This window comes from Monodon monoceros, unplaced genomic scaffold (assembly GCF_005190385.1).
Source record: "Monodon monoceros isolate NGI ecotype Baffin Bay Population unplaced genomic scaffold, NGI_Narwhal_1 Super_Scaffold_18, whole genome shotgun sequence".
NCBI lineage: Eukaryota > Metazoa > Chordata > Mammalia > Artiodactyla > Monodontidae > Monodon > Monodon monoceros.
In genome coordinates this window covers 127,068,305-127,095,290 of record NW_021703774.1, presented here as the reverse complement: position 1 = coordinate 127,095,290, position 26,986 = coordinate 127,068,305, and the positions used below count along the sequence as shown (strand labels likewise).

Here is a 26,986-nt window from a genome sequence, read left to right as displayed (position 1 = left end):
GCTAGAATAGTGCCTGGCTCCTAGTAGGCATTCAGTAAATATTAAATGAATGAGGCATGTAAGGAAATAGCAATTTATAAGTATTTGAAAATATCTAAATAATTCCTTTAAAAAATTCTTAGAGTGGCCATTTGTTTTTATTGATTCACTGAATATGCATTATGGACCTTCTATCCAGGTTCTATACTAAACTCTGGGACTATAGTATAGAGATAAGACTTTTGTTTGTTTGCCAAGGAGAAGCCCAGAGAGAGCCCTGTAACCAGACAATTACAATACACTACCACATGGTACATTTATAATCATTCAGACAAGTGTTGTAGAAGCCTAGAAGATGAAGCAACTTAGCCTTTTACCTAGGCGAGCTGGGGAGAGTTTCAAATGATGTGACACTGAAGGCTGACCTTAAAGAATGAGCAGGAGTTTGCTAGACAAAGAAGGAAGCAAGTACAATCCAGGCAGAGAGAGAAGTAGTAGAGAAGCCTGGCGTCCTGAGAGAGAGAGAGATTCCAGAGGACTGAAGCATATGGTATGAACAGTGTGAATGAAAAAGACTACTTTCTGCCTATGTGTGGTCTGAGCTGGAGGAAGAAAACACCTAATATGTACTGATTGCCCAAGTCCTGCTTTTAACTATATAATTAGTTATATAACACTATAAATATCTGCTTTATTATTATATACATGTGTTTAAAATACAAAAACCACTTAGAGAATTTATCTAACACTTTGAGGAGCTTCTCTGACTACTCTAAGAGTTAAAATGGGAAAAAAATGTTCACCTGTCAGGTGACATAAAACCGATTCCTACTAAATGTGCCAGAATAATTTTTCTCCACCTCAAGAACAGTTAGTCTTCAGTCTGTTCATTACTGTCTTTTTATAGTATTTTTATTTAATAAAACCTATTAAGACTACCATACAAATCTCTTTACTTATGCTTTTATCTTTTAACTGATCAATTTTTATATTGCTGACATCCCTTCTTCACCATTTGCTCATTTAAAAATTCATAGTATATGAAATATGTCTCTGGAGAAAATGTCTATAAAATTTGTTACAGCTGGCAAATGTGTATGAGTCAGTGATAGCACATGACTAAATGCTTCACAGAAAATAAAATTTGTTTCTGTAGTAAGCAGAACTGTTTAAATGTTATTTATTTTTATGTTTCAAAGAAAATATATTGTGAAGTGCTGCATTGATTTAATACGCAACAATGTCTGTGTACACGCTGTAGAAGGAAAATTTATGAAACCTTTGCACAACTCCTTTAATTGAATTTTCCAAATCTCTCACCACACACAAATAATCAATATCTTCTGCAGAGAAAACCAGTCAGAATTATTACTGTCTTTCGTTTCAATTTTGTTGTCATCAGCACATACAGAGCACCTGGATATTTGTAATGTCCGATAGCAAGTTATTTACTATATTTACACCTCTTAAACACATAATTGCTATTAAATGAGTTAAAATCTATGGTTTAAAATTTTTTACCTAATTATTTAAAAGATAAAAGCATCATACTTCTAGTAAAGTATAAAAAAAATTAAATCTTGGAAGAAATTATTTAAAAGGCTTTGAAAAGTAATAAACCAATTTGTTTTTCCTTAAATCCTAGACAAATCTCAAGTAAGCAGTCGAAATGTAGCTCTAAAAGTGATGAATAGTGTAAAGCAAAAGCATGAACATTTATTAATAGGAAAAGGTATGACCCACATACAGCATATGTGACAACTGAATCCTTATAAAGAGTTGAGGACTACAGTTGTACATTAATGTGTATTTGTGTCACCAAAACTAACATCTCTATTTTTTATCTCCAGATAAACTAATGTTTATCTGGAGATAAACATAAGAATGTTAACATAAACATAAGAATGTTAAAGCATAGGGGAATTTTTGTTGTTTCTCCTAAAATTCATCATGTCTAAACCTCAGTGCTTTTAATATTGGAGTATTTGTTTGAAAAAAGATATTGCTTAATGTTAAGATATAACAGAAAAAAAAAGGGTAGAAGTTTTCTAGGAGTAAAATTATTTAGCTGTTATGATGAATACTTTTTCAAGACTGAGTGGGGGAAAGAACAACATATTTTTAAGCTAAAAAATACTTCAGTGGGTGGTTAGAATGAAAAGGCAATATCAAACTATTTTATAGTCTTAGAACAGAAGGAGTTTAAAATTTGTCCTGTGGTCCAAGAATTTGAAAACTTCAAAATCCTATAACCAAGATGAATTTTACAATGCAAGAAGACAGTAAGTTAGCTAAAGAAAGCCAGAACATGATAGTTTGTGCTTTTTTCTTTTTAAGGCCAGAGCTAGAAATTCTGAAATATTTTGTATTATAAACAGCTGAAACAATCAACTTTTTTGAACAATGTAAAGTTCAGATGGTTACATTTCATTTAAATTATGCATACTTCAACCTACACAATTATTCTCAAAACAGATAAAATATGTTTTGGACTGAAGCTAAGTGTCTAGATTTCATATCTTAAGTGTCTAGATTTCATATCTTGGCAACTGCTCTATAATTTGCTTACATTCTTTTAAAAAACATTTTGTTTACTGGAAGTACTAGTCACAGACAAACAATGCTGGTATTTTCTAATATCTCCAGAAAAAATGAAAATACCAAGTACAATATAATGCCATCTATTGTCTCAGGAATATTTGTATGAAGTTGTTTTATGTAGGGGTTGATTATGCAAAGTAAATAAATTTCATGCCTTCCCATGTGATGATAATGTGACATTCCATCTGTATCAACCCATTGAATGGTCATATGTTTTAAATCTTCAGCATAACAAATTAAAAATAATTTTGAAAATTCACATCCAAATATAACAGAAAAAGAACCTTTCATTTCATTATTTTTCTAATAGTCATAAAGCCAATATTATTAAGGAAAGTGAAGTTAGGCTTACTTCCTAAGTAACTGAAAAAAGAAAGAAGCCGTCCTTTGTTTAAGAAATTTGTAGTTAGCAAAGGAGGTCCTCTTTATTCATATGCTCTATCAAGGCATTCCCTAATGTGTAAGGTCCAGTTCTGAAAACTATGAAAATCTCAGTGTACCTTTTCATGTTACTGTGTATGTTTTAAATTTCCCTGGAATAGTTTATATAAAGGCTTAGAATGTGTGTCAGATGTCTATTTAATTAAAACACTAGAGTCTTATCTTTACAATTATACTTCTCTGCCTGTAATAAAGACTGCAACTGATGCTAAACAAACAAGCACTGAAATGAAAAACAATAAACAGAACTAAAGGACCAATTCAAAGGTGCAATGACAGCATAAATGTTGGAATTCTTCTGTTATTGTGTATTTTAACTATTCTGGGAAAATCTGATAAAAATCTGAAGGACATTCTTTTTTTTTTTTTTTTTTGCAGTATGTGAGCCTCTTACTGCCGTGGCCTCTCCGGCAGAGCACAGGCTCCGGACGCGCAGGCCCAGCGGCCATGGCTCACGGGCCCAGCCGCTCCGCAGCATGTGGGATCTTCCCGGACCGGGGCATGAACCCATGTCCCCTGCATCAGCAGGCGGACTCTCAACCACTGTGCCACCAGGGAAGCCCTGAAGGACATTCTTTTGATAGTGAAACAAGTAATCTGTTTATTTTCATTTTCATAATTACCTAATAAAACAAATCCAAAACATAGGGCTGATTTTTATATTATGTAATTTGTGACTATATAGTTTCTAATATTATGGAGATTCTCAAAACATTTTAAAATTTAAATAATTCTGGGTAACAGCATAGTAAAAGAAAAGAGTAAATTAGAAATTTTTATAAAAAGATGAAGGCTAGATCCCCAAATAAGGAATATATAAAGCAAATAGTTTGAACTGTCAAAAAAACTAACAAAGCCCTCTTAAATAATAAATGTATGAATAGAAGGGGGTGAAAGTTAACTTAGCAAAGAAATTTACATATAACATGCATGTGTTTGGTGTCCATCACCTTTAACCGAAAAAAAAAATCCCACTCATTTTAAAAAATACACATATTAGGAACCAGAGAAAAGAACAGGGAAAAGTATTCCGTAAAAATATTTAGCTCAAATTCAAATTAAAAAATTCAATCTACTTTTCAGGCAATATTACTTTAAAATATAAGTTGATACACTAATGAAGATTTGAATACCTCAGTAAATATTAAGAGCTAATGTAGCTCTTGCCAAGAAACAGAAATGGAAAATGACATATATTTTCATATATATATTTCTATATAATTTATATAAATATTATATATTTAATATATCTTAGCTCAGTTTTCATTTAAACCACAACAAATAATCAATGCTTATTAGAAACTTTAAAACATGATTTAGTGATACAATCTCCTCTATGCATGAACACTCAGTTCTTAGGGAACACCTGGTAATGGGCAAGTCAGTTTTAATGCCTAAAATACTAGAAAATGGTTTTAAGGCTGATCATGCAGACACACACAAAGAATCAGTATGTACTGGATAACTGAAAGGAGATGACTGTTTTAACATGTGGAAATAACTTTAATGTCTTAATCAATGTTTAGGGAAGGAAACTACTTTTGGGAAATTTTTTCCCATTAATTATTAGCAGTGACAGTTCACCTATTTGTTCTACAATTTTCCCTTCCTCACAAGCCTAATGTAAAGCCTAATTCTAATTAGTTCTAGGAAATTACAGATTAAAAAAAAATTACACCATTGCCACAGAATATATAGAAGAAAGATTTCCTCTAGTTGGGAAATAATAAATATTCCAATTTCCCATTATGATCCTCTAAAACTTGTCAAGTTAGTAGAGATTAAAACCACTGAAAACCAGTTACACATTATAATCCAGTTACACAGCATCAGAAGAGATCTCAAGCCTTTTTTAAGGAAAGAGCTGCCTTCATGTGCTTAAATTCTATGGACCCTAATGGGAGCTGCCCAACTGAATGGCTCAGGAAGCCTGCTCAGTTCCCTTCCCACATGAGTTTTGGAGGAGTTTTTCCATGGCTGCTGCCCTGCCACGACCCAGTTGGCCTTTGGAACTGACCAGCAGGGAATCTAGCTCTTTCCACTGCAAACTCATCGCTGGCTTTGTTAAAGATCCTAAACACAGACTAACATACTAGATTGGTTGAACCAGTTTCAGTTATGCCTTATGTTTGAATCTGAGAGCAGGGATGACTGGATGATTTCATTTGTTTTAGGAAGAGACAACATGGAAAAATGCAAAGACCATACTTTTTGAGTAAGACTGGTCTTTAGTTGGAATCCCTGCTCTGACACTTAAGTAGCAGTGTCTTTGGGCAAGTTACTTAATATTTTTCTGTGTCTTTGTTCCTTATCTATAATGACAATAATAGCTATCTTGCAGGGTTGTTGTAATGATCTGCTGATTCTAGTATTGGGAACACAGTAATTATTAGTCCTCAACAAATGGTAGTCATTGGTACTCAAAAATGGTAAACTAAAACATGGCTATCCACTTCAGGGCTACCTCTATCTGCAGAGATTGCCAAATGGCATTCATGTCAGTAATATTAAAATCATCCCTCTTAAGTTGGTCTAATGGTTTTAATATTTTATAGTATTTTGCTTACTGAGGTATGAATGTGCATGTATTATGAGAACTAAAAATCTGCTGATTTAGTTTCCCATACTGTGAAATGCCCCAAGGTGTGAGTTCACAGTAGATCAAATGTCATTAATAATCTGAAAGTTTTCAGAACACTGGTTACAAAGTAACTTTTTTTGTTTTGTGGATCTTTCTAATTCACCATTAAAAGTTGCCATATATTAATGCATTGTTGCCCCATTTGTCTGTATTCTCAAAAAGAACTTTTAATAGAAGAAAAAATTTAACTCTTGAACCGGAAATTGTATTTCAAAAGTTCAGTCATCAGGGAAGCTGATCTTACCAGACACGGTCTTTTGCTAAATGCAATATAATGTTTTTCAAATGAGATTCGTGGTCTTTTAAAAAAAGGGTCCACGATAATTGGTTGAAATGGTAAAATGAGATGAAAGGATCTCTTTATGTAATAAATTAAAACACAACTCTCACCTTTGTTGGGAAGTCCTGAATTCTTCTTTTCAAATAGTTTTTGTTTTGTTACTTTTGTCACTAAAGGAAAAAAAATCTCACATTAAAAATTAATACAGAATATTAAATAATTTCTCATTTTGGAAGAAACAACTTCATAAGAAATAATTTCGAGCAATACATACTTATAAATATCAAGTATAAAATGCAATACCTTATATCTTTTGTAAAGAATGAGAACTGCATTAAAAAAAAAGCCTAATACCAGTTACCAAGGTACATTCTTTCCCTTCACATTCAAGAAGAATCCCTGAAATAATATATCCTGGCAAAAGATATGTGGCTTCCTGTTCTAAGTTTGCAAACAAGTAATAGAGAGACACGATCAAAAACTCATAAATTTCTCTTACGTAGATCTTTTGTTTTCTGCATTTCTCTTTTTAAGACACCTGATGTATGGGAGATACCAATGAGATTTTCAAGCTCTCTACTGTCCTCCAAAGCCTAAAAGAAAGTCATCTTAAATGAGTTAAGTTCTCTACAAATATAATACTACTGACAAGTCTAGTGAAAATACAGTATACTGCTTCCGTCATATGAAAAACTTAAACTCTATGATAATGAAATTTAACTTTTTCTGTTAGGTTAACTATTGCAAGCCTTAAAATACCCGAATAAAAACAATTCATTAACTAAAAAGACTAAACATAATTAATAAATTTACTTTTAAATGTGAAGAAGCCAGATATTACTAAAATATTATGGTTAATTAATGTTCATATATGAAAAGAAGTTCCCATGAAAAGTAAATCGAACGTATCCCCTGTAAGTTCTTTCTGGGATTGGATTCTCTTATTCTTTTTCAAATAGGGTAATAGAATATGAAAAATTATATGCCAAAAAAGCAAACCTGTATATTACTTAAATTTTGCATTATTTCCATGAATTCGTCTGATGATTTCTCAACTTTAGATAGCAACACCATGAATCTATGAATGAAGAAAAAAATATTCAGCAAGATCAGGCACTTTCAGAGCTTTAATTCTTTTGAAAGCATCTTTGATTCAGTTTTCTAATCCTTTTCTTTATATTTTTCAAAGTGGTAAAAGATGTAAATGGTCCTCCTTCATGCTTTCATTCCTTTACAAACAGTATATTTTACCAACCATCCTGTCCTTTGGTGTTTCACTTTCTCATTCCCACTTTGCAGTGGGAGAGAAGATATAGCTGGCTTGTCCTTTCTCCCCCATACCACTTTGAGAAAACTAATACATCACCATCTCCTTATTTACCTAGATCTAATAAGCCTATGAATCAGTGTCACCCAGTGATCTTCTTTAATAAAAAACCAAGTTTTTTAGCTTTAATATATCTCATGTGACAAAGACACTCTTTTAAATTTGAAAACAAAGAAAACTTCACTTTGTAATTCTACCTTCCTTCTAAACATATCTCTAGTTAGCATATTAGCATTCTGGAAAAATCTTAGGTTTTTAAAATATTTTTATAACTTTATACCACACTTTCTTGCCTTAATATAACATTACACACACACAAACACACACATATTCATGTGTCTATAACTTTAAAAGCTGCACAATATTGTACCTAGTGAATACACCAAAGATGATTTAACCATTTCCTTATGGCTGCAATTTTAGTTTCTTTTTCGATTTTAAGATCTCATAGCTGTGTATGATAATCTATACCAGTGCAGTCTAACAAAAATATAATGCAAGCCACATATGTAATTAAAAATTTTCTAGTAGCCACATTAAAAGAAGTAAAAAGAAATAGGTGAACTTAATTTTAATGATATATTTAACTCAATATATCCAAAGTATTACCATTTCAACATGTAATCAGTACAAAAATTATTCGAGATATTTTATACTTACTTTTATTTTTCAAAATTCAGTGTATACTTTACACGCATAGCACAGCTCATTTCAGAATAGTCACATTTCAAATGCTCATTAGCCATGTGTGGCTGGCTAGTGACTACTGTTTCGGAGAGCACAAATCTATACTACCGATTTTATGAGAGAAACTAGATATTCTCTTTAAATGCTTTTCAAAATCACATCAGTGTTATCCATTAACATTTGTGTGCTATTAAAAAATAAGACAAATGTGATGTTAAATGTACATACACAATGAATATGAACAGTATGTTTTTTTTTTAATTAATTAATTTTTTGCTGCATTGGGTCTTCGTTGCTGCACGTGGGCTTTCTCTAGTTGTGGCAAGCGGGGGCTGCTCTTCGTTGCAGTGTGCGGGCTTCTCATTGCAGTGGCTTCTCTTGTTGCGGAGCACGGGCTCTAGGCGCGCAGGCTTCAGTAGTTGTGGCATGAGGGCTCAGTAGTTGTGGCTCGCAGGCTCTAGAGCACAGGCTCAGTAGTTGTGGTGCACGGGCTTAGTTGCTGCGTGGCATGTGGGATCTTCCTGGCCGAGGGTTCGAACCCATGTCCCCTGCATTGGAAGGTGGATTCTTAACCACTGTGCCACCAGGGAAGTCCCTGAACAGTATGTTTCAACTAAGTAAAATATATATCTAAGTATACAACAAGGAATGGAGAGAAAGCATTATGCAAAAGCTAAAAATTATGTGAGGATAGTGGAATTACAGGTCATATTCTTTCTTTAAAAATTTTCCTTTATTATTATGCATTTTAAATTAGAAGTCATCTATCTGTCTGAGGCCTCAACTGCTCACCACTGGAACCTCAGTTTGTGACAGAGTATCATAAAAGGATTCCAGCTCCTCCAATTGAGTTCCAAAAGCCTGAAGGAGCAAGACGACTTAAGTGACTCCCACCCAGGGCTGGGAACCTCCAGCTTCCCCTATATTATACGTAAGCCTACTAAGTGCTTCAGAAGTGCAAAGCTGAGGCAATTAAGCTACTCTGCTATGAGGAGGAGTCCTAGGGGCTCTTTTCCTTGCATCCCTTTCCTGGGAGGATTGGAGGGGCAGAGCCTCTCCACACTGTCTTATCATACCTTAAGGAACTGATGCTGTTCCCTGTCTACCCTCAGGGAATTGTGTGGGAAGGGTTGAGTCCTGCAGGATTGCCATCTTGAATGACTCAAAGGAGCTCTGTTCAGATAGAGTAAGATGTGAATGGTGCCCCCAGGAGCTGTGCTATGTAGCATCCCCAACAATCCTATTAGTAAATCTCTCTCCCAAGTTAAGATAGTTATCCAGCAGCTAAGCAAACTGTTTGTAACCTTGGAGTTTTTGGACTGAGTATCAATTCTCTGACTATCAAGATATTCTTCACATGCCTAAGCTACTTTTGCAGGGAAACTTGCCTCCACTGCAGGACCAAGTAGAGTAGTGGACACTCCATCACTCTTGTAATTTTTATTTTAATTTCCTTTCCTTTCCTCCTCCTCCTCCTTTTACTTCTTCCTAGGTGAAATCAACTCCTTTTCCCATCTCGGTTGCAACCAAATTCACAGAATGGTTTTAAAACTGTCATCCAACTGTTAAATTTTGAGAAATTCAGGAAGTGTGTTCTCCATTTCTACATCTTCTGACTCAGTGGACAAGGCTTCCTAATCTTTGGAGATAAACTACTTGCTGAGCAGCTTTTGGGAGAAGAATGGTTGCCACTGTCTTCATCCTAGACAAAATGGCAATTTTTATATTTAATCCCATTTGTGCTGGAGACTGGATTTTTATTGCTGCTAATAGCATTTTCTATATTTTCAGTGGATGGTTCAAACTGTACTTTGTTGCCTTAAGACAGCATCACTGTTTGCTTTAATATCATCTCGATGTCCCTTCACTAATTTACTTATTTCTGAAAACCAACAATCTTTTATTCCTGCCTGCAGAATACATTTGTTACAAAATTCCCAAGTTATTGTTGCTCCCTCTTTCAAGTTGGTGAGTGAAAGTGTCGTCAGTAGGTGCCATTCAGATTTTATAGAACACTACTCCTTTCTTAAACAGATTTACCTCTGGCTGGACTGAACTGGCTCAAATCCTTCATCTTATAATGACCACTGCAAGCTACGCAGATGTTGATGGGTACTGCATCCCGATATCTAGTGACTGCTGCCAGCTTCATGGCATCCTTATAAGATTTGATCACATCCTATGTTATGGCCAAAGACCACTGTAGTACAACTTGAGAAATCTGAAATCTTGGTCCTCCTTGAATGAATCTTTTTTTGTTTGTCAGTAAAGTCCAGCATCATCTTTTTTTACCAATGGGTATTTTTAAAGTGTCTGGGTTAGTCCTCTAAGATACTTTTAAAAAGAAACTATGATCCAGTTGCTCCCGCACAACAGAAAGTTGTTCACGTTTTGACATGTTTTTGCCAGACTGCCTTACGTCAGGGCAGATTCTTACGGTATGTTCACTATGAATATCTCTTTTTCTCTTGAGAAAGCCACATGCCAAAAATTCAGGGTTTTCGGTGCCTTTTCCAATTTGCCTAGAAAAGTCTCACTGTGAAATTCAGAGTTCTCTCATTTTCCCCAAAGAGGAAGTCTTATTATTCTGAAGAACAACTGAACTTAGATGCTTCAACCACATAAAATCCATTGAGGGATGTATCCATTAATTATACTTTAAATTTCTTCCACAGAAATTTCTTCAGTTTCAAGCAAGTCATATGTAATGTAACTTTCAAAACTATCATTCTGCTCCAATTCTGTTTTTTTCCCATCTTGACTGCTTTCAATTATTTTCTATTCTTACCTTCAAATTTAGCTTCATCATTTTCCTTTTCTCCATAAAGTTCCTCAGATATATTCTGAGGGGAGAACTAAAAGAATAAGGAGAAACTATCGTTAAATTGGTGGGTCTGACTAAAAATTGCTGATACAGGTGGTTAGCAAGCATTAACTCAGCTGTTGCTGTGCCATTCTAGATGTGGAAGAAGGGAGGCAAAGGAGACAGGAAAGGAGCCCACTAATGTCTTCAAGATTCCCTAGCATGCGACTCATGGTGCCTACTGTATTAACTGTGCAGGCACTGTGGGTGTAGTGAGAGAAGAGGAGAAACGTCTAAAAGCCATAATGGTCTTTGAAGATCCTGATTTCCCCCTTTCTGTAACTTCCAATTGTTTGGCATCTGTCTTCCTCACCAGACTGTAAGTTCCATGAAGGCAAGGACAGGCTCTACTTGTTTACGTTATAAACCAAGTTACCTAGCATGGTGTCTGTAGTATGGTAGATATTATTTGATGGATCAATGAATAAAATAAAAAAGACCTAGTCCATTAAACATCCATTCCTAGATCCAAGTGAAATATGCTCATCTTTTATTTTTTTCTTTCTTTTACGTCCTTCTAATCATAGACTTCATAGTTCATGTTTGTTACATCACTGAGAAAGCTGGGTGGGGGAAACAGGGAGATGCTGGTCAAAGTGTACAAGTCTTCATTTATAAGATGAATAAGTTCTGGGGATCTCATGTACAGCACGGTAGCTATAGTTAAAAATACTATATTGTATATTTCAAATTGATAAGAAGAGTAATCTTAAGCATTCTCACCACCAAGAAAACAAGGTAACTATGTGAGATGGTAAATATGTTAATCAACCTTACTGTCATAATTATTTCATAATGTATACATATATCAAATCATCATGTTATACACTTTAAATATATATATTTTATTTGCCAATTATACTTCAATTAAGCTGGAAAAAACGTGAAGAAAAAGAAAATTTTCTCAGTCCCTTAACCTTCTGCCACACACATGGGTGTCTAATACGTAATCCTGGATTTCCTACCTATTTGTTTTCTTCATTCCTGGCCCAAGCTGTGAGTGCTAGAGAAAACTTACAGCACTACTGATGGTCAATATTACAAGTACATATATGATTTTGCTGGGCCCCTGATGCTTTTAACTCTCCTTTTACTTAATGAATATTCTCTCTCTTACAAACCATTGCTCAAAATAATGGTCTAGATCAATCTCCACTTCCTCCATCCTGAAATTAAATTCAAATATTCAGATTTCTGCCTTACTCCTCCACTAACACTATACTCTCAAAGGCCACAAGTGAACTCTTAATTAATTCCATTACTAAAAACTTATCTGAAAGTCACTACCCATAAGAGACTGTATTTTTATAGAATCTCAAGAAACCTGAGAGCTGCATGTACATAACAGGGATAAAATCCTCAAGATTTTCTTTTTATAAAATTTATTTTTTCTTTCAATTTTATTGAGATATAACTGACATGCAGCACTATTTAAGTATAAGGTGTACAGCATAATGATTTGACCTTCCTACATAATGAAACGATTACCACAATAAGTTTAATGAACAAGTTTTTCTTCATTCTCACAATATTATATATACACTACCAAATGTAAAATAGATAACTAGTGGGAAGCAGCTGCATAGCACAGGGAGATCAGGTGGGTGCTTTGTGACCACCTAGAGGGGTGGGATAGGGAGGGTGGGAGGGAGACGCAAGAGGGAGGAGATGTGGGGGTATATGTATAGCTGATTCACTTTGTTATAAAGCAGAAACTAACACACCATTGTAAAGCAATTATACTCCAATAAAGATGTTAAAAAAAATGTCATACAGAAAAAGGTGAATCCATCACTGAACCTCTACTTACCTAACTCTATTAATCTAAAATATTTTGGATGATGATAGCTGGATTATAAAAATGAAATATATTGCTAACATTTTTTGAGCTCTTTCCAAATACAAGGCATTGTATTTATTACTTTACAAGCTGTATCCTGTTTAATCTTTTAAACAACTCTCTGGGGACTTCCCTGGTGGTGCAGTGGTTAAGAATCCGCCTGCCAATGCAGGGGACACGGGTTTGAACTCTGGTCCGGGAAGATCCCACATGCCGCGGAGCAACTAAGCCCATGCACCACAACTACTGAGCCTGTGCTCTAGAGCCCGCGAGCCACAACTATAGAGTCCACAAGCCACAACTACTGAAGCCGGCACGCCTAGAGCCCATGCTCTGCAACAAGAGAAGCCACTGCAATGAGAAGCCCGCGAACTGCAACGAAGAGTAGCCCCTGCTCACCGTAACTAGAGAAAGCCCACGCGTAGCAACGAAGACCCAACACAGCCAAAAATAAATAAATAAAAGTAAATAAATTAAAACAACAACAACAAAAAAACAACTCTCTGTGGTAAATATTATCTCCATTTTATTGGTATGGAAACTGAAGCACAAATAAATTATTTAATTATTCAAGGGTACACAATAAGGAGCAGAGTCAGGACTTGAACCCAGGTGTTTTTTTTTTCTCTTTATTTTGAGGTAATATTGGTTTATAAAATTATATGTTTCATGTGTACAACCTTATACTTCCACTTCTGTATACACTACAGTGTGCTTACCACCAAAAATTTAGTTTCCATCTGTCACCAAACAGTTGATTCCCTTTATCCATTTTGCCCTCCCTCTGTCCCCTCCCTTCTGGTAACCACTACTCTGTTCTCTGTATCTACATGTTTGTTTTGTTTAGTTCATTTTATTCTGGTTTTTTGTTTCTCTGTTTTTTATATTCCACATATGAGTGAAATCATGTTGTATTTGTCTTTCTCTGACTTATTTCACTTACCATATACCCTCAAGGTCCATCCATGTTATCACAAATGGCAAGACTTCATCTTTTTATTTTATGGCTGAGTAGTATTCCATTGTATATATATATGCTATGCCACATCTTCTTTATCCATTAATCCACTGATGGGCACTTAAGTTATTTCTATAGCTTGGCTACTGTAAAATAATGCTGTAATGAACATAAGGGTGCATATATTTTTTTGAACTAGTATTTTTGTATTCTTTGGTTAAATACTCAGAAATGGGATAGCTGGATCCTATGGTAGTCCTATTCTTAATTTTCTGAGGAATCGCCATACTGTTTTCCAAAGTGGCTACACCAATTTACATTCCCACCAACTGTGTATTAGACAGTATACTCTTTTGACATCAGTCTTAGCAATATCTTTCTAGATATATCTTCTCCGGCAAGGGAAACAAAAGCAAAAATACATCAATGGGACTACATCAAACTAAAAAGCTTCTGCACACCAAAGGAAACCATCAACAAAATGAAAATGCAACCTACTGAATGTGAGAAGATATTTGCAAATCATATATTCAATAAGGGGTTCATATCCAAAATATATAAAGAACGCATATAACTCAACAACAACAAAAAACTGATTAAAAAATGAGCAGAGAAGCTGAATAGACATTTTTTCAAAGAAGACACAGATGTCCAACTGGCACATGAAAAGATGTTGAACTGAGGTGTTTCTGACCTATGTTTATAATAATATTTCCCAAAGTGTAACTCACCACTGGCATCAAAATTCCTTGGTGAGACTAGTAAAGATACAACTTTTTAAAAACTAGGCTGCATTCAAGATCTACTAATCAAGAATACCACTAGATGGGGCCTACAAATACGTTTTTCCAGGAGATTCTTATGCATATCAAAATTAATTAATGGCATTTTTCTCTGAAGAAAGACTGGTTAAATAAAAAATCTGGACAATATAAAAAATTGGACATTTCTTGTCAAAAGAATTTTTTTCTGTATTTAGGTCTATTTATTCCATTATATTCACAAAAGCTTTCTCAGGAAGGTTTTCTTTAGCTGTTCCTGTAGCTGTTTTTCTCTTTTTAAATTTTATTTTGGAGTATAGTTGATTAACAATGTTGTGTTAGTTTCAGGTTTACAGCAAAGTGATTCAGTTATACATACACATGCATCTATTCTTTTTCAAATTCTTTTCCCATTTAGGTTATTACAGAATACTGAGCAGAGTTCCCTGTGCTATATAGTAGGTCCTGGTGGGTTATCTATTTTATTTTTTTTTTAATTTTATTTATATTTTTATACAGCAGGTTCTTATTAGTCATCCATTTTATACACATCAGTGTATACATGTCAATCCCAATCGCCCAATTCATCACACCCACACCCCCACCCCCGCCGCTTTCCCCCCTTGGTGTCCATACGTTTGTTCTCTACATCTGTGTCTCAATTTCTGCCCTGCAAGCCAATTCACCTGTACCATTTTTCTAGGTTCCACATATATGTGCTAATATACGTATTTGTCTTTCTCTTTCTGACTTACTTCACTCTGTATGATGGTCTCTAGAGCCAACCACGTCGCAACAAATGAACCAATTTCGTTCCTTTTTATGACTGAGTAATATTCCCTTGTATATATGTACCACATCATCTTTATCCATTCGTCTGTCAATGGGCATTTAGGTTGCTTCCACGACCTGGCTATTGTAAACAGTGCTGCAATAAACATTGGGGTGCATGTGTCTTTTTGAATTATGGTTTTCTCTGGGTATATGCCCAGTCGTGGGATTGCTGGGTCATATGGTCATTCTATTTTTAGTTTTTTAAGGAACCTCCATACTGTTCTTCATAGTGGCTGTATCAATTTACATTCCCACCAACAGTGCAAGATGGTTCCCTTTTCTCCACACCCTCTCCAGCATTTGTTGTTTCTAGATTTTCTGATGATGCCTGTTCTAACTGGTGTGAGGTGATCCCTCACTGTAGTTTTGTTTGTTTGTTTTTTATAAATTTATTTATTTATTAAATTTATTTTTGGCTGCTTTGGGTCTTTGTTGCTGTGCGTGGGTTTTCTCTAGTTGCTGCGAGCGGGGGCTACTCTTTGTTGCCATGCACGGGCTTCTCATTGTGGTGGCTTCTCTTGTTGTGGAGCACGGGCTCTAGGCGTGTTGGCTTCAGTAGTTTTGGCTTGCGGGCTCTAGAGTGCAGGCTCAGGAGTTGTGGCGCCTGGGCTTAGTTGCTCCGTGGCATGTGGGATCTTCCCAGACTAGGGCTCAAACCCATGTCCCCTGCATTGGCAGGTGGATTATTAACCATTGCACCACCAGGGAAGCCTACCTCACTGTTGATTTTTTTTTTTTTTTGGTACGTGGGCCTCTCATTGCTGTGGCCTCTCCCGTTGCGGAGCACAGGCTCTGGACGCGCAGGCTCAGTGGCCATGGCTCACGGGCCCAGCCGCTCTGTGGCACGTGGGATCCTCCCGGACCGGGGCACGAACCCGTGTCCCCTGCATCCGCAGGTGGACTCTCAACCACTGCGCCACCAGGGAAGCCCCTCACTGTAGTTTTGATTTGCATTTCTCTAATAATTAGTGATGTTGAGCAGCTTTTCATGTGCTGTCTTCTTTGGAGAAATGTCTATTTAGGTCTTCTGCCCATTTTTGGATTGGGTTGTTTTTTTAATATTGAGCTGCATGAGCTGTTTATATATTTTGAAGATTAATCCTTTGTCCGTTGATTCAATTGCAAATATTTTCTCCCATTCTGAGGGCTGTCTTTTCGTCTTGTTTACGGTTTCCTTTGCTGTGCAAAAGCTTTGAAGTTTCATTAGGTCCCATTTGTTTATTTTTGTTTTTATTTCCATTACTCTAGGAGATGGATCCAAAAATATCTTGCTGTGATTTATGTCAAAGAGTGTTCTTCCTATATTTTCCTCTAAGAGTTTTATAGTGTCTGGTCTTACATTTAGTTCTCTAATCCATTTTGAGTTTATTTTTGTGTATGGTGTTAGGGAGTGTTCTAATTTCATTCTTTTACATGTAGCCGTCCAGTTTTCCCAGCACCACTTACTGAAGAGACTGTCTTTTCTCCATTGTATAGCCTTGCCTCCTCTGTCATAGATTAGCTGACCAAGTTTATCCATTTTAAATATAGCAGTGTGTACATGTCAGTCTCAAATTCCCAATCTATCCCTCCCTCCTACCCTTCTGCCCTGGTAACCATAAGTTCTCTCTCTAGGTCTGTGAGTCTGTTTCTGTTTTATAAATAAGTTCATTTGTATCATTTTTTTTTAGTTTCTGCATATCAGCAATTTCATATGATACTTGTCTTTCTCTGTCTGACTTACTTCACTTAGTATGATAATCTCCAGGTCCATCCATGTTGCTGCAAATGGCATTACTTCATTCTTTTTAATGGCTGAGTAATATCCCATTGTATATATGTACCACACCTACTTTATCCATTCATCTGTCAATGGACATTTAGGTTGCTTTGGTGTCTTGGCTACTGTAAATAGCACTGCAATGAACATTGGGGCGCATGTATCCTTTCAAACCATGTTTTTCTCTGGATATATGCCCAGGAGTGGGATTGCTAGATCATATGGTAGCTCTATTTTTAGTTTTTTAAGGAACCTCTATACTGTTCTCCATAGCAGCTGTACCACTTTACATTCCCACCAACAGTGTAGGAGGGTTCCCTTTTCTCCACACCCTCTCCAGCATTTATTATTTGTAGACTTTCTGATGATGGCCATTCTGACCAGTGTGAGGTGATTTCTCATTGTAGTTTTGATGTGCATTTCTCTATTATTTAGCGATGTTGAGCATCTTTTCATGTGTCTCTTGGTCATCTGTATGTCTTCTTTGAAGAAATGTCTATTTAGGTCTTCTGCCCATTTTTTATTTGGGCTGTTTGTTTTCTTGTTATTGAGCCACATGAGCTCTTTGTAAATTTTGGAGACTAATCCCTTGTTGGTCGCATTGTTTGCAAATATTTTCTCCCACTCTGTGGGTTGTCTTTTCGTATTGTTTATGGTTTCCTTTGCTGTGCAAAAGCTTTTAGGTTTAATTAGGTCCCATTTGTTTATTTTAGTTTTTATTTCCATTACGCTAGGAGTCAGCTCAAAAAAGATATTGCTGCAATTTATGTCAAAGAGTGTTCTGCCTAGGTTTTCCTCTAAGAGTTTTATAGTACCCAGTCTTACATTTAGGTCTTTAATCCATTTTGAGTTTATTTTTGTATATGGTGTTGGAGAATGTCCTAATTTCATTTTTTTATATGTTGCTGTCCAGTTTTCCCAGCACCATTTATTGAAGAGACTATCTTTCCTCCATGGTATAGTTTTGCCTCCTCTGTCATAGATTAATTGACTATAGGTGTGTGGTTTATTTCTGGGTTTTCTATCCTGTTCCATTGACCTATATTTCTGTTTTTGTGCTAGTACTATACTGCTTTGATGACTGTACCTTTGTAGTATAGTCTGAAGTCTGGGAGACTGATTCCTCCAGCTCTGTTTTTCTTTCTCAAGATTGCTTTGGGGCTTCCCTGGTGGTGCAGTGGTTGAGAGTCCGCCTGCTGATGCGAGGGGCGCGGGTTCGTGCCCCGGTCCGGGAGGATCCCACATGCCGCGGAGCGGCTGGGCCCATGAGGCATGGCCGCTGGGCCTGTGCATCCGGAGCCTGTGCTCCGCAACGGGAGAGGCCATGACAGTGAGAGGCCCACGTACCACAAAAAAAAAAAAGATTGCTTTGGCTATTCAGGGTCTTTTGTGTCTCCATACAAATTTTAAGATTTTTTGGTTCTAGTTCTATGAAAAATGCTATTGGTAATTTGATAGGGATTGCACTGAATCTGTAGATTGCCTTGGATAGTATAATCATTTTGACAATATCGATTCTTCCAATCCAAGTACGTGGTATATATTTCCATCTGTTTATGCCACCTTTGATTTCTTTCATCAGCTTCTTATAGCTTTCAGACTACATGTCTTTTGTCTCCTTAGGTAGGTTTATTGGTTCTTGCACTCTTGTGGGCAGGGCCGTGCTCAGGAAGACTTTAAGCAGCCTGACTGCTGGTGGGTGGGGCTATGTTCCTGCCCTGTTGGTTGTATGGCCTAGTATGTCCCAGCACTAGAACCTATGGGCTATTGGGTGGGGCTAGGTCTTGGGGAGGAAATGGTGACCTTCAGGAGGGCGCACGGTAATAAGTACTTGCCAGAACTGCTGCTGCCAGTGTCTTTGTCCCTGCAGTGAGCTACAGCCACCCCCCGCCTTGGCGGGAGACACTCCAACACTAGTAGGTAGGTCTGGCCCAGTCTCTTATGAGGTTACTGCTTGTTTTCCCTGGCTCCTGGTGCATGAGACCTTGTGTGTGCCCTCCAAGAGTGGAATTTCTGTTTCCTCCAGTCCTGTGGAATTCCTGCGATCAAAACCCACTAGTCTTCAAAGCCAGATTCTCCTCCCGTTGCCAGACCCCCAGGCTGGGAAGCCTGACGTGGGGCTCAGGACTTCCACTCCTGTGGGAGAACTTCTGTGGTATAATTATTTTCCAGTTTGTGGGTCGCCCACCAGGAAGGTTTAGAATTTGATTTTATCGTGATTGTGCCCTTCCTACCATCTTGTTGTGGCATATTCTTTGTCTTTGGATGTACGGTATCTTTTTGGTAGGTTCCAGCATTTTTTGTTGATGGTTGTTCAGCTGTTAGTTGTGATTTTGATGTTTTTGTAAGAAAGCGTGAGTTCACATCCTTCTACTCTGCTTTCTTGCCAGACAATGCATATTCAAGTAGTCCCTGTAGCTGGTTTTAAATGGAAAAATTTTTTTCTTATTGTGGCAAAATATATATAAGATTTGCCATTTTCACCATTTTAAAGTGTACAATTCAGTGGTACTAGTTACATTCACAACATCGTACAACCATCACTACTATCTATTTTCAAAACTATTCTATTACCACAAACAGAAACTCTGTAACATTAAGCAATAACCCTTAGCCTCTGGTGATCTCTGATCTACTTTCTGTCTCTTTGAAGTTGTCTATTCTAGATATTGCATATAATTGGAATTGTATAATGTTTGTCCTTTTGCATTTGGCTTATTTCACTTAAAATATGCTTTCAAGGTTCATTGTGTTTGTAGCATGTATCAGAACCTTGTTGCTTTTTATGACTGAATAATTTTTGTACATGGTGTAGAATTTTGATAGGCATTACACTGAATCTGTAGATCACTTTGGGTAGAGGTATTGACATCTTAACAAATTAAATCTTCTGCCCATGAACACAGGCTGTCTTTCCATTTATTTAGGTCTTCTTTAATTTCTCTCAGCAATACTTTGCAGTTTCCAGTGTACAACTCTTTCACCTCTTTGGTTAAACTTATTCCTAGGTATTTTGTTCTTTTAAATGCTACTGTAAATAGAATTGCCTCCTTCATTTCCTTTTCAAATTGTTTACTGCAGGTGTATAGAAACACAATTGATTTTTGTGTGTTGATCATATACCCTGTAATTTTGCTGAATTTGTTTATTAATACTAGCAGTTTCTTGTGCATTCTTCAGGAGTCTCTCTCTATAGGATCATGTCATCTGCAAATAGAGATAGTTTTATTTCTTCTTTTCCAGTTGGATGCCTTTTCATTCTTTTTCTTATCTAATTGCTCTGGCTAGAATTTTCAGTAAAATATTGAATACCAGTGGGGAAAGTGACCATGGTTGTCTTGTTACTGATGTTTGGAGGAAAGTTTTCATTCTTTCCTTTCAAGAATTTTAAACAGTTGAAAATAAAAGTAAATACTGGTTTCCCTCTTAGTCTTTGATCACCTACAGAATATAGGCATAACTATATCTTCATCCTAAGCTTTTGATAAACATTTTCAACTAACTTATCCCCAGAGACCCTCATTTAAGCAGAAAATGATCCATAAGTCAGTATTCTTGCTCTTTGATTAAATACTTAAAATACAGTAAAGAGAAAATTAGAATTCTGAAATGTGGTTACTTGCCACAATTAAATTGTATAGATAAAAAACAAAACCCATTTCTGGTGTAACATTACTTTTAAAAAGGTCTTATTTGGATTAGTATAGAAATAAAAGTTACTCTTCTGCCTATAAGAGAATAAACCAGTGATTGAAAATACACTTTATACAGCAGGAGGGATCCTTGTGGTGACAGGACTATTCTGTATCTTGACTGTGGTGGTGGATACGTGAACCTACATATGTGATAAAATTGCATAGAACATATACACACATATACAAATGAATATGTATTGTAAAATTTAGAAAACTGAATAAAGATTGGTGCATTGTATCAACATCAATTTCCTGGTTCTGATATTGTACTACAGCTTTGGAAGATGTTATCATGTCAGGAAAGTGGGAAAAGGGTACACATGATCTATGTTTTACTTCTCAAAATGACAAACCTACAATTATATGAAAACAAACTTTATAGAAGGACAGTCACCATTACTGCATTTTTTGTAGCAGTGCCAGCAGCAGCAAAAATTTGCAAAGAGGAAGAAAAACCAATGGCAGTGAATTATATATTTTCCTTTTAGAGAATAAACAATATGGAAGTTCACATGAAATATTAATGTGTAGGTGTTTGTTTAATTTATAAACAAACTTTATTGACATATTGAGCTTTATTGACATGTCACTAATTGCTTGTTTTCTGGGAAAAAAAAATTTACCTAAAACATGGAACTATATTTTCCTGCTGGAGAATCCTTACATTTAAAACTTGTCAAGTCGATTAACAGGCAGTGATTTCAGGACATATTTGTATGTGGAAAGAGCGAAGTATGAAAGAATATAAATTGTATGCCATCTTTGTATAAGAAGAGAAATGAGATAAAATAAATGAAACGGCTTAATTTTATAAAAATAAACATATGAAAGGTAAACCAGAAACTAATTAATTTGGTTACTTAGAGGGACTACACAGAAGGAATGCAGCAGGGAATAGTAACACATCTCTATGTATACTTTTTTGTAAAGTTTTGACTTTTGGAACCATATCAGTTGTTTTACACAGTCAAAAAACAAAAATAAAAAAGGATGAGAAAAAAATATCAAAATTGCATATAAACATCAACAAGCTAACCTAACTACTTCAAATGACTGACTAATTCTTCATATGGAGAACTAATCCAAGTAGTTCTGAACACAGTAATTTGACTATATACCTTCAAACTAAAGACAAAAAAGAATGCAAACAAAAATGCTTTTGCAGGTTTGTTTTTAGCAGTGCAGGAATTTTGAAACCATTTTGTGTATACTGTAGGAATAAGCAAGTGTGCAAATGGACTGCTGCTAATAGAAGCCAGAGATCTACTGTTTGAAAAGGAGTGCAAATATGGAAAGGGGGAAGGCAAGGAAAGACACTATATCACTATGAACTCATGACTTTCAAAAAGGCCAGCTAACAGAAAGAATGATGGGGTTAGAAAATCACTGCTATGCAACCGTCTTAGTAATACTGGCTCAGTAAATTGCCTTCCCCAATGTGGGTGGGCATCATCCAATCAACTGAGGGTCTGAATAGAAGAAAAAGCAGAGGAAGGGAGGATGGGTTCCCTGCCTGCCTGCTTTAGCTGGGATATTGCTCTTCTGCCCTTGAACTGAGATTTACACCATTGGCTTCCCTGGTCGTCAGGCCTTTAGTCTTGGACTGAAATTATACCACAGGCTTTCCTGGATCTCCAGCTTGCTGATGGTACATGGTAGGACTTAGCCTCCATAACTGCATGAGTCAATTCCTCATAATAAATCTATCTATATAGGTAATTGTATATATAATTCATTATTAATCTATTATTAATAATTATTACATCAGTAATAATTTTTTATTGTTATTATTATATTACTATATGTATGTACATTTGCTATTGGTTCTGTTTCTCTGGAAAACCACAACCTAATGCAATTGCCAAAACAAAACATAAAATGTTATAATCATTTAAAATTGATCTAAAAATACAAAATGTTCGGTTTAATTTCAGGTTTTAAAAAATCCAAGTCTTTGGAATGGTTTTACAAAATAATAAAACAAATCTAAACAAATGGAATAAATAAAGAGCTTATTACTAAAGCTAATAAAACAGCTCTATTGACTAGGTCTGAGTAATTTTATGATGGGTGGAAAAAAACAATCAGAAACACATTATTTTTATACATTGTGAGATATCTTGGCTTGTGCTTAAATTCATTAATTCTAACACCAAGTCATGGAGTGATATACATAAATAACAGGGATCTTTAGAAACAAATATTGAGGGAAATTAAATAAATATTGGCAAATTCCTAAGTGACCCATAACAAAGGTTCTTGCTCCTCCCTTGCTACTTGAAAGCTCACTGCTATGGGAGCTACTGTGTATATGTATAACTGAATCACTTTGTTGTACTAACACAACATTGTTAATCAACTATACTCCAATATAAAATAAAAAGTTAAAAAAAAATGTCAAGCTGTAAGCAGACTGATGGGTTCAGAAGAAAAAAGGAAAAACACTATGAAAACTTAGGATAGCTTGAGTGGAGCTGATTCAGGGGAAAGCAACAGGTAAGTCTGGTTTGCTTACATGGTATCACTACTGTCCAAAAATATTTTCTCATTGCCTGTCTACTTTTACTTCTAAGTTTGTTATACTTCATACAACTGTATCAGAGATTAATTTGGTTTAGCAGGTAACTGCTTTCAAATACAAGATTATATGTGATTCAAAAATTGTTACTTGCCACTTGCTTTCTATATATCCCTTTGTACAGTTTGAGTTCTTATTATGTACATCTACTGTCTCTTTTAAAATATATTAAATGAGTTAAACAATAAAATAATGCTTCTCACTTAATATCTAGTTGAGATTGGTTTCACCAAGGAAATTGGAACTTTGGTTAGAGGAAGGAGGAATGGTAATTGACAACAAAAGTATCTGTGGGATAGGGCACATGAAAATATTTGGAACTGGGGAGAGTACGGCTAGGGAAAGCAGCTATAAAAACAGATAAAGGGGTACAGGTGATAGATGAAGCTGTCAAAGAAGGACACCTCTTTGAGAAGACTCTTCCCTTTGTCCCTACTGTACTCTAAGTGGCACTCTCCATGTCTTTTTATCTAGACTACTACTGATTAATACTATACTTCACCTACATTATGAAAAAAATAGACTTGTAGCCCTGACTTGAGGTTATAACCACAAATAACAACACAATTTGTATGGAAAATGCATTCTAAGGTTCACGCAAATGATTTAAAAAACACTCAGACCCAAGACTGAACCAGAAAGAAATAGAAAATATGAACAGACCAATCACAACTACTGAAATTGAAACAGTAATTTAAAAACTACCAAAAAACAAAAGTCCAGGATCAGATGGCTTCATAGGCAAATTCTACCAAACATCTGGACAAGAGTTAAAACTGACCCTTTTGAAACCATTCAAAAAATTGCAGAGGAAGGAACACTTCTGAACTCATTCTATTAAGTCAATGTAACTCTGATACCAAAACCAGACAAACATATCACAAAAAAAGAAAATTACATGCCAATACACACATGTAAAAATCTTCAACAAAATATGAGCAAACCAAATCCAATGATACATTAAAAGGATCATACATCATGATCAAGTGGAATTTATCCCAGGGATGCAAGGATTTTTCAATATCAGCAAATCAATCAACATGAAACACCACATTAACAAATGAATAATAAAAAGCATGTGATCATCTCAATAGATGCAGAAAAAGCTTTTGATAAAATTCAACATCCATTTATGATAAAAACTCTCCAGAAAGTGGGTGTAGAGGGAATATAACTCAACATAATACAGGCCATATATGACAAACCCACAGCTAATATCATACTCAACAGTGAAAAGCTGGAAGCATTTCCTCTAAGATCAGGAACAAGACAAGGATGCCCTCTCTTGCCACTTTTATTCAACATAGTTTTGGAAGTCCTAGCCACAGCAATCAGAGAAGAAAAACAAATAAAAGTAATCCAAATTGGAAATGAAGTAAAAGAAGTAAAACTGTCACTGTTTACAGATGACATGATACTATACCTAGAAAATCCTAAAGATGCCACCATAAAACTACTAGAGCTCATCAATAAATTGGTAAAGTTGCAGGATACAAAATTAATAAACAGAAATTTGTTGCATTTCTATACACTAACAATGAAAGAGAAATTAAACAATCCCATTTACCAGCATATCCAACAGAATACAATACCTAGGAATAAACCTACCAAAGGAGGAAAAAGACCTGTACTCCATAAACAATAAGACCCTGATGAAAGAAACTGAAGATGACACAAACAGAAACACATACCATACACCTGGATTGGAAGACTCAATATTGCTAAAATGACCATACTACCCAAGGAAATCTACAGATTCAGAGCAATCCCTATCAAATTACTAATAGCATTTTTCACAGAACTAGAACAAGTAATTTAAAAATTTGTATGGAAACACAAAAGACCCTGAAGAGCCAAAACAATCCTGAGAAAGAATGGAGCTGGAGGAATCAGGCTCCCTGACTTCAGGCTATACTGTAAAGCTACAGTCATCAAAACAGTATAGTACTGGCACAAAAACAGACACATAGATCAATGGAACAGGAGAGACCAGAAATAAACCCACACACTTATGATCAATTAATCTACAACAAAGGAGGCAAGAATATACAATGGAGAAAAGACAGTCTCTTCAATGAGTTGTGATGAGAAAACCGAACAACTACATGTAAAAAGATGAAATTAGGACATTCTCTAACACCCTATACAAAACTAAAATATATTAAAGATCTAAATGTAAGACTGGATACTATAAAACTCACAGAGGAAAACACAGGCAGAACACTCTTTGACATAAATCGCAGCAGTATCTTTTTCAAGCTGACTCCTAGTGTAATGGTAATAAAAACTAAATTAAACAAATGGGACCTAATTAAACATAAAAGCTTTTGCACAGCAAAGGAAACCATAAGCAATACAAAAAGACAACCCACAGAATGGGAGAAAATATTTGCAAACAATGGGACCAACAAGGGATTAGTCTCCAAAACTTGCAAAGAGCTCATGTGGCTCAATAACAAAAAAACAAACAACCCAATCAAAAAATGGGTAGAAGACTTAAATAGACATTTCTCCAAAGAAGACATACAGATGACCAAGAGGCACATGAAAAGATGCTCAACATCGCTAAATAATAGAGAAATGCACATCAAAACTACAATGAGAAATCACCTCACACTGGTCAGAATGGCCATCATCAGAAAGTCTACAAATAATAAATGCTGGAGAGGGTGTGGAGAAAAGGGAACCCTCCTACACTGTTGGTGGGAATGTAAAGTGGTACAGCTGCTATGGAGAACAGTATGGAGGTTCCTTAAAAAACTAAAAATGGAGCTACCGTATGATCTAGCAATCCCACTCCTGGACATATATACAGATAAAAACATGGTTTGAAAGGATACATGCGCCCCAATGTTCATTGCAGTGCTATTTACAGTAGCCAAGACACCAAAGCAACCTAAATGTCCATTGACAGATGAATGGATAAACAAGGTGTGGTGTATATACACAATGGGATATTACTCAGCCATAAAAAGAATGAAATAATGCCGTTTGCAGCAACATGAAAGGACCTAGAGATGATACTAAGTAAAGTAAGTCAGACAGAGAAATACAAATATCATATGATATCACTTATATGTGGAATCTAAAAAAACATGATACAAATGAACTTGCTTACAAAACAGAAACAGACTCACAGACATAGAAAACAAACTTATGGTTACCAAGGGAAAAATGGGGGAAGGGAGGGATAAATTAGCAGTTTGGGATTAACAGATTCACATTACTCAATATAAAATAGATAAACAACAAGGGCCTACTGTATAGCACAGGAAACTATATTCAGTATCTTGTAATAACCTATAGGTTGTAATAACATATATATACATATACACACACACACACACACACACACACATATATATGTATATAAAATTGAATTGCTTTGCTGTACACCTGAAACTAACACAACATTGTAAATCAACTATACTTCAATTTAAATAAATAAATAAATAACATTTCGAAACATAACCCATAACCCATTTCTAAGTTAGAGTAGATATATTAACTTACAACATGAGACCATAAGCTCCCAATGGGTAGAGTTTCATTTTCCTCATCTTTACCCATCCATCCATCATATTGTATGGCACACAGAAGATACAGCTGGAAAGGTAAATGAGCTGAACATACGAAGTACTTTAAAACTTGAACCCCCTGTTCTGCTTATTTCAATTTTTCCAGCCTCAGTGGATAGATATAAATATTCTTCCCAGAATACACAGGCAGTAGCTTTTTACAC

The 26,986-nt window shown here is 35.7% G+C and overlaps 1 protein-coding gene across 2 annotated transcripts in view; it reads right to left on the bottom strand.

Annotated features, from left to right (window-relative positions):
- ITGB3BP (integrin subunit beta 3 binding protein) overlaps positions 1-26,986 on the bottom strand; it is an 89,875-nt gene that overhangs the window by 5,948 nt on the left and 56,941 nt on the right. The window contains exons 5-7 of one of the 2 annotated variants that reach the window (XM_029228620.1): positions 6,942-7,020; positions 6,442-6,535; positions 6,053-6,112 (exon numbers count right to left, since the gene is read on the bottom strand). In XM_029228620.1, the coding sequence (XP_029084453.1) occupies positions 6,053-6,112; positions 6,442-6,535; positions 6,942-7,020 (233 nt within the window). The remainder of the gene's footprint in view (positions 1-6,052; positions 6,113-6,441; positions 6,536-6,941; positions 7,021-26,986) is intronic. The other variant, XM_029228621.1, reaches the window with a different exon arrangement.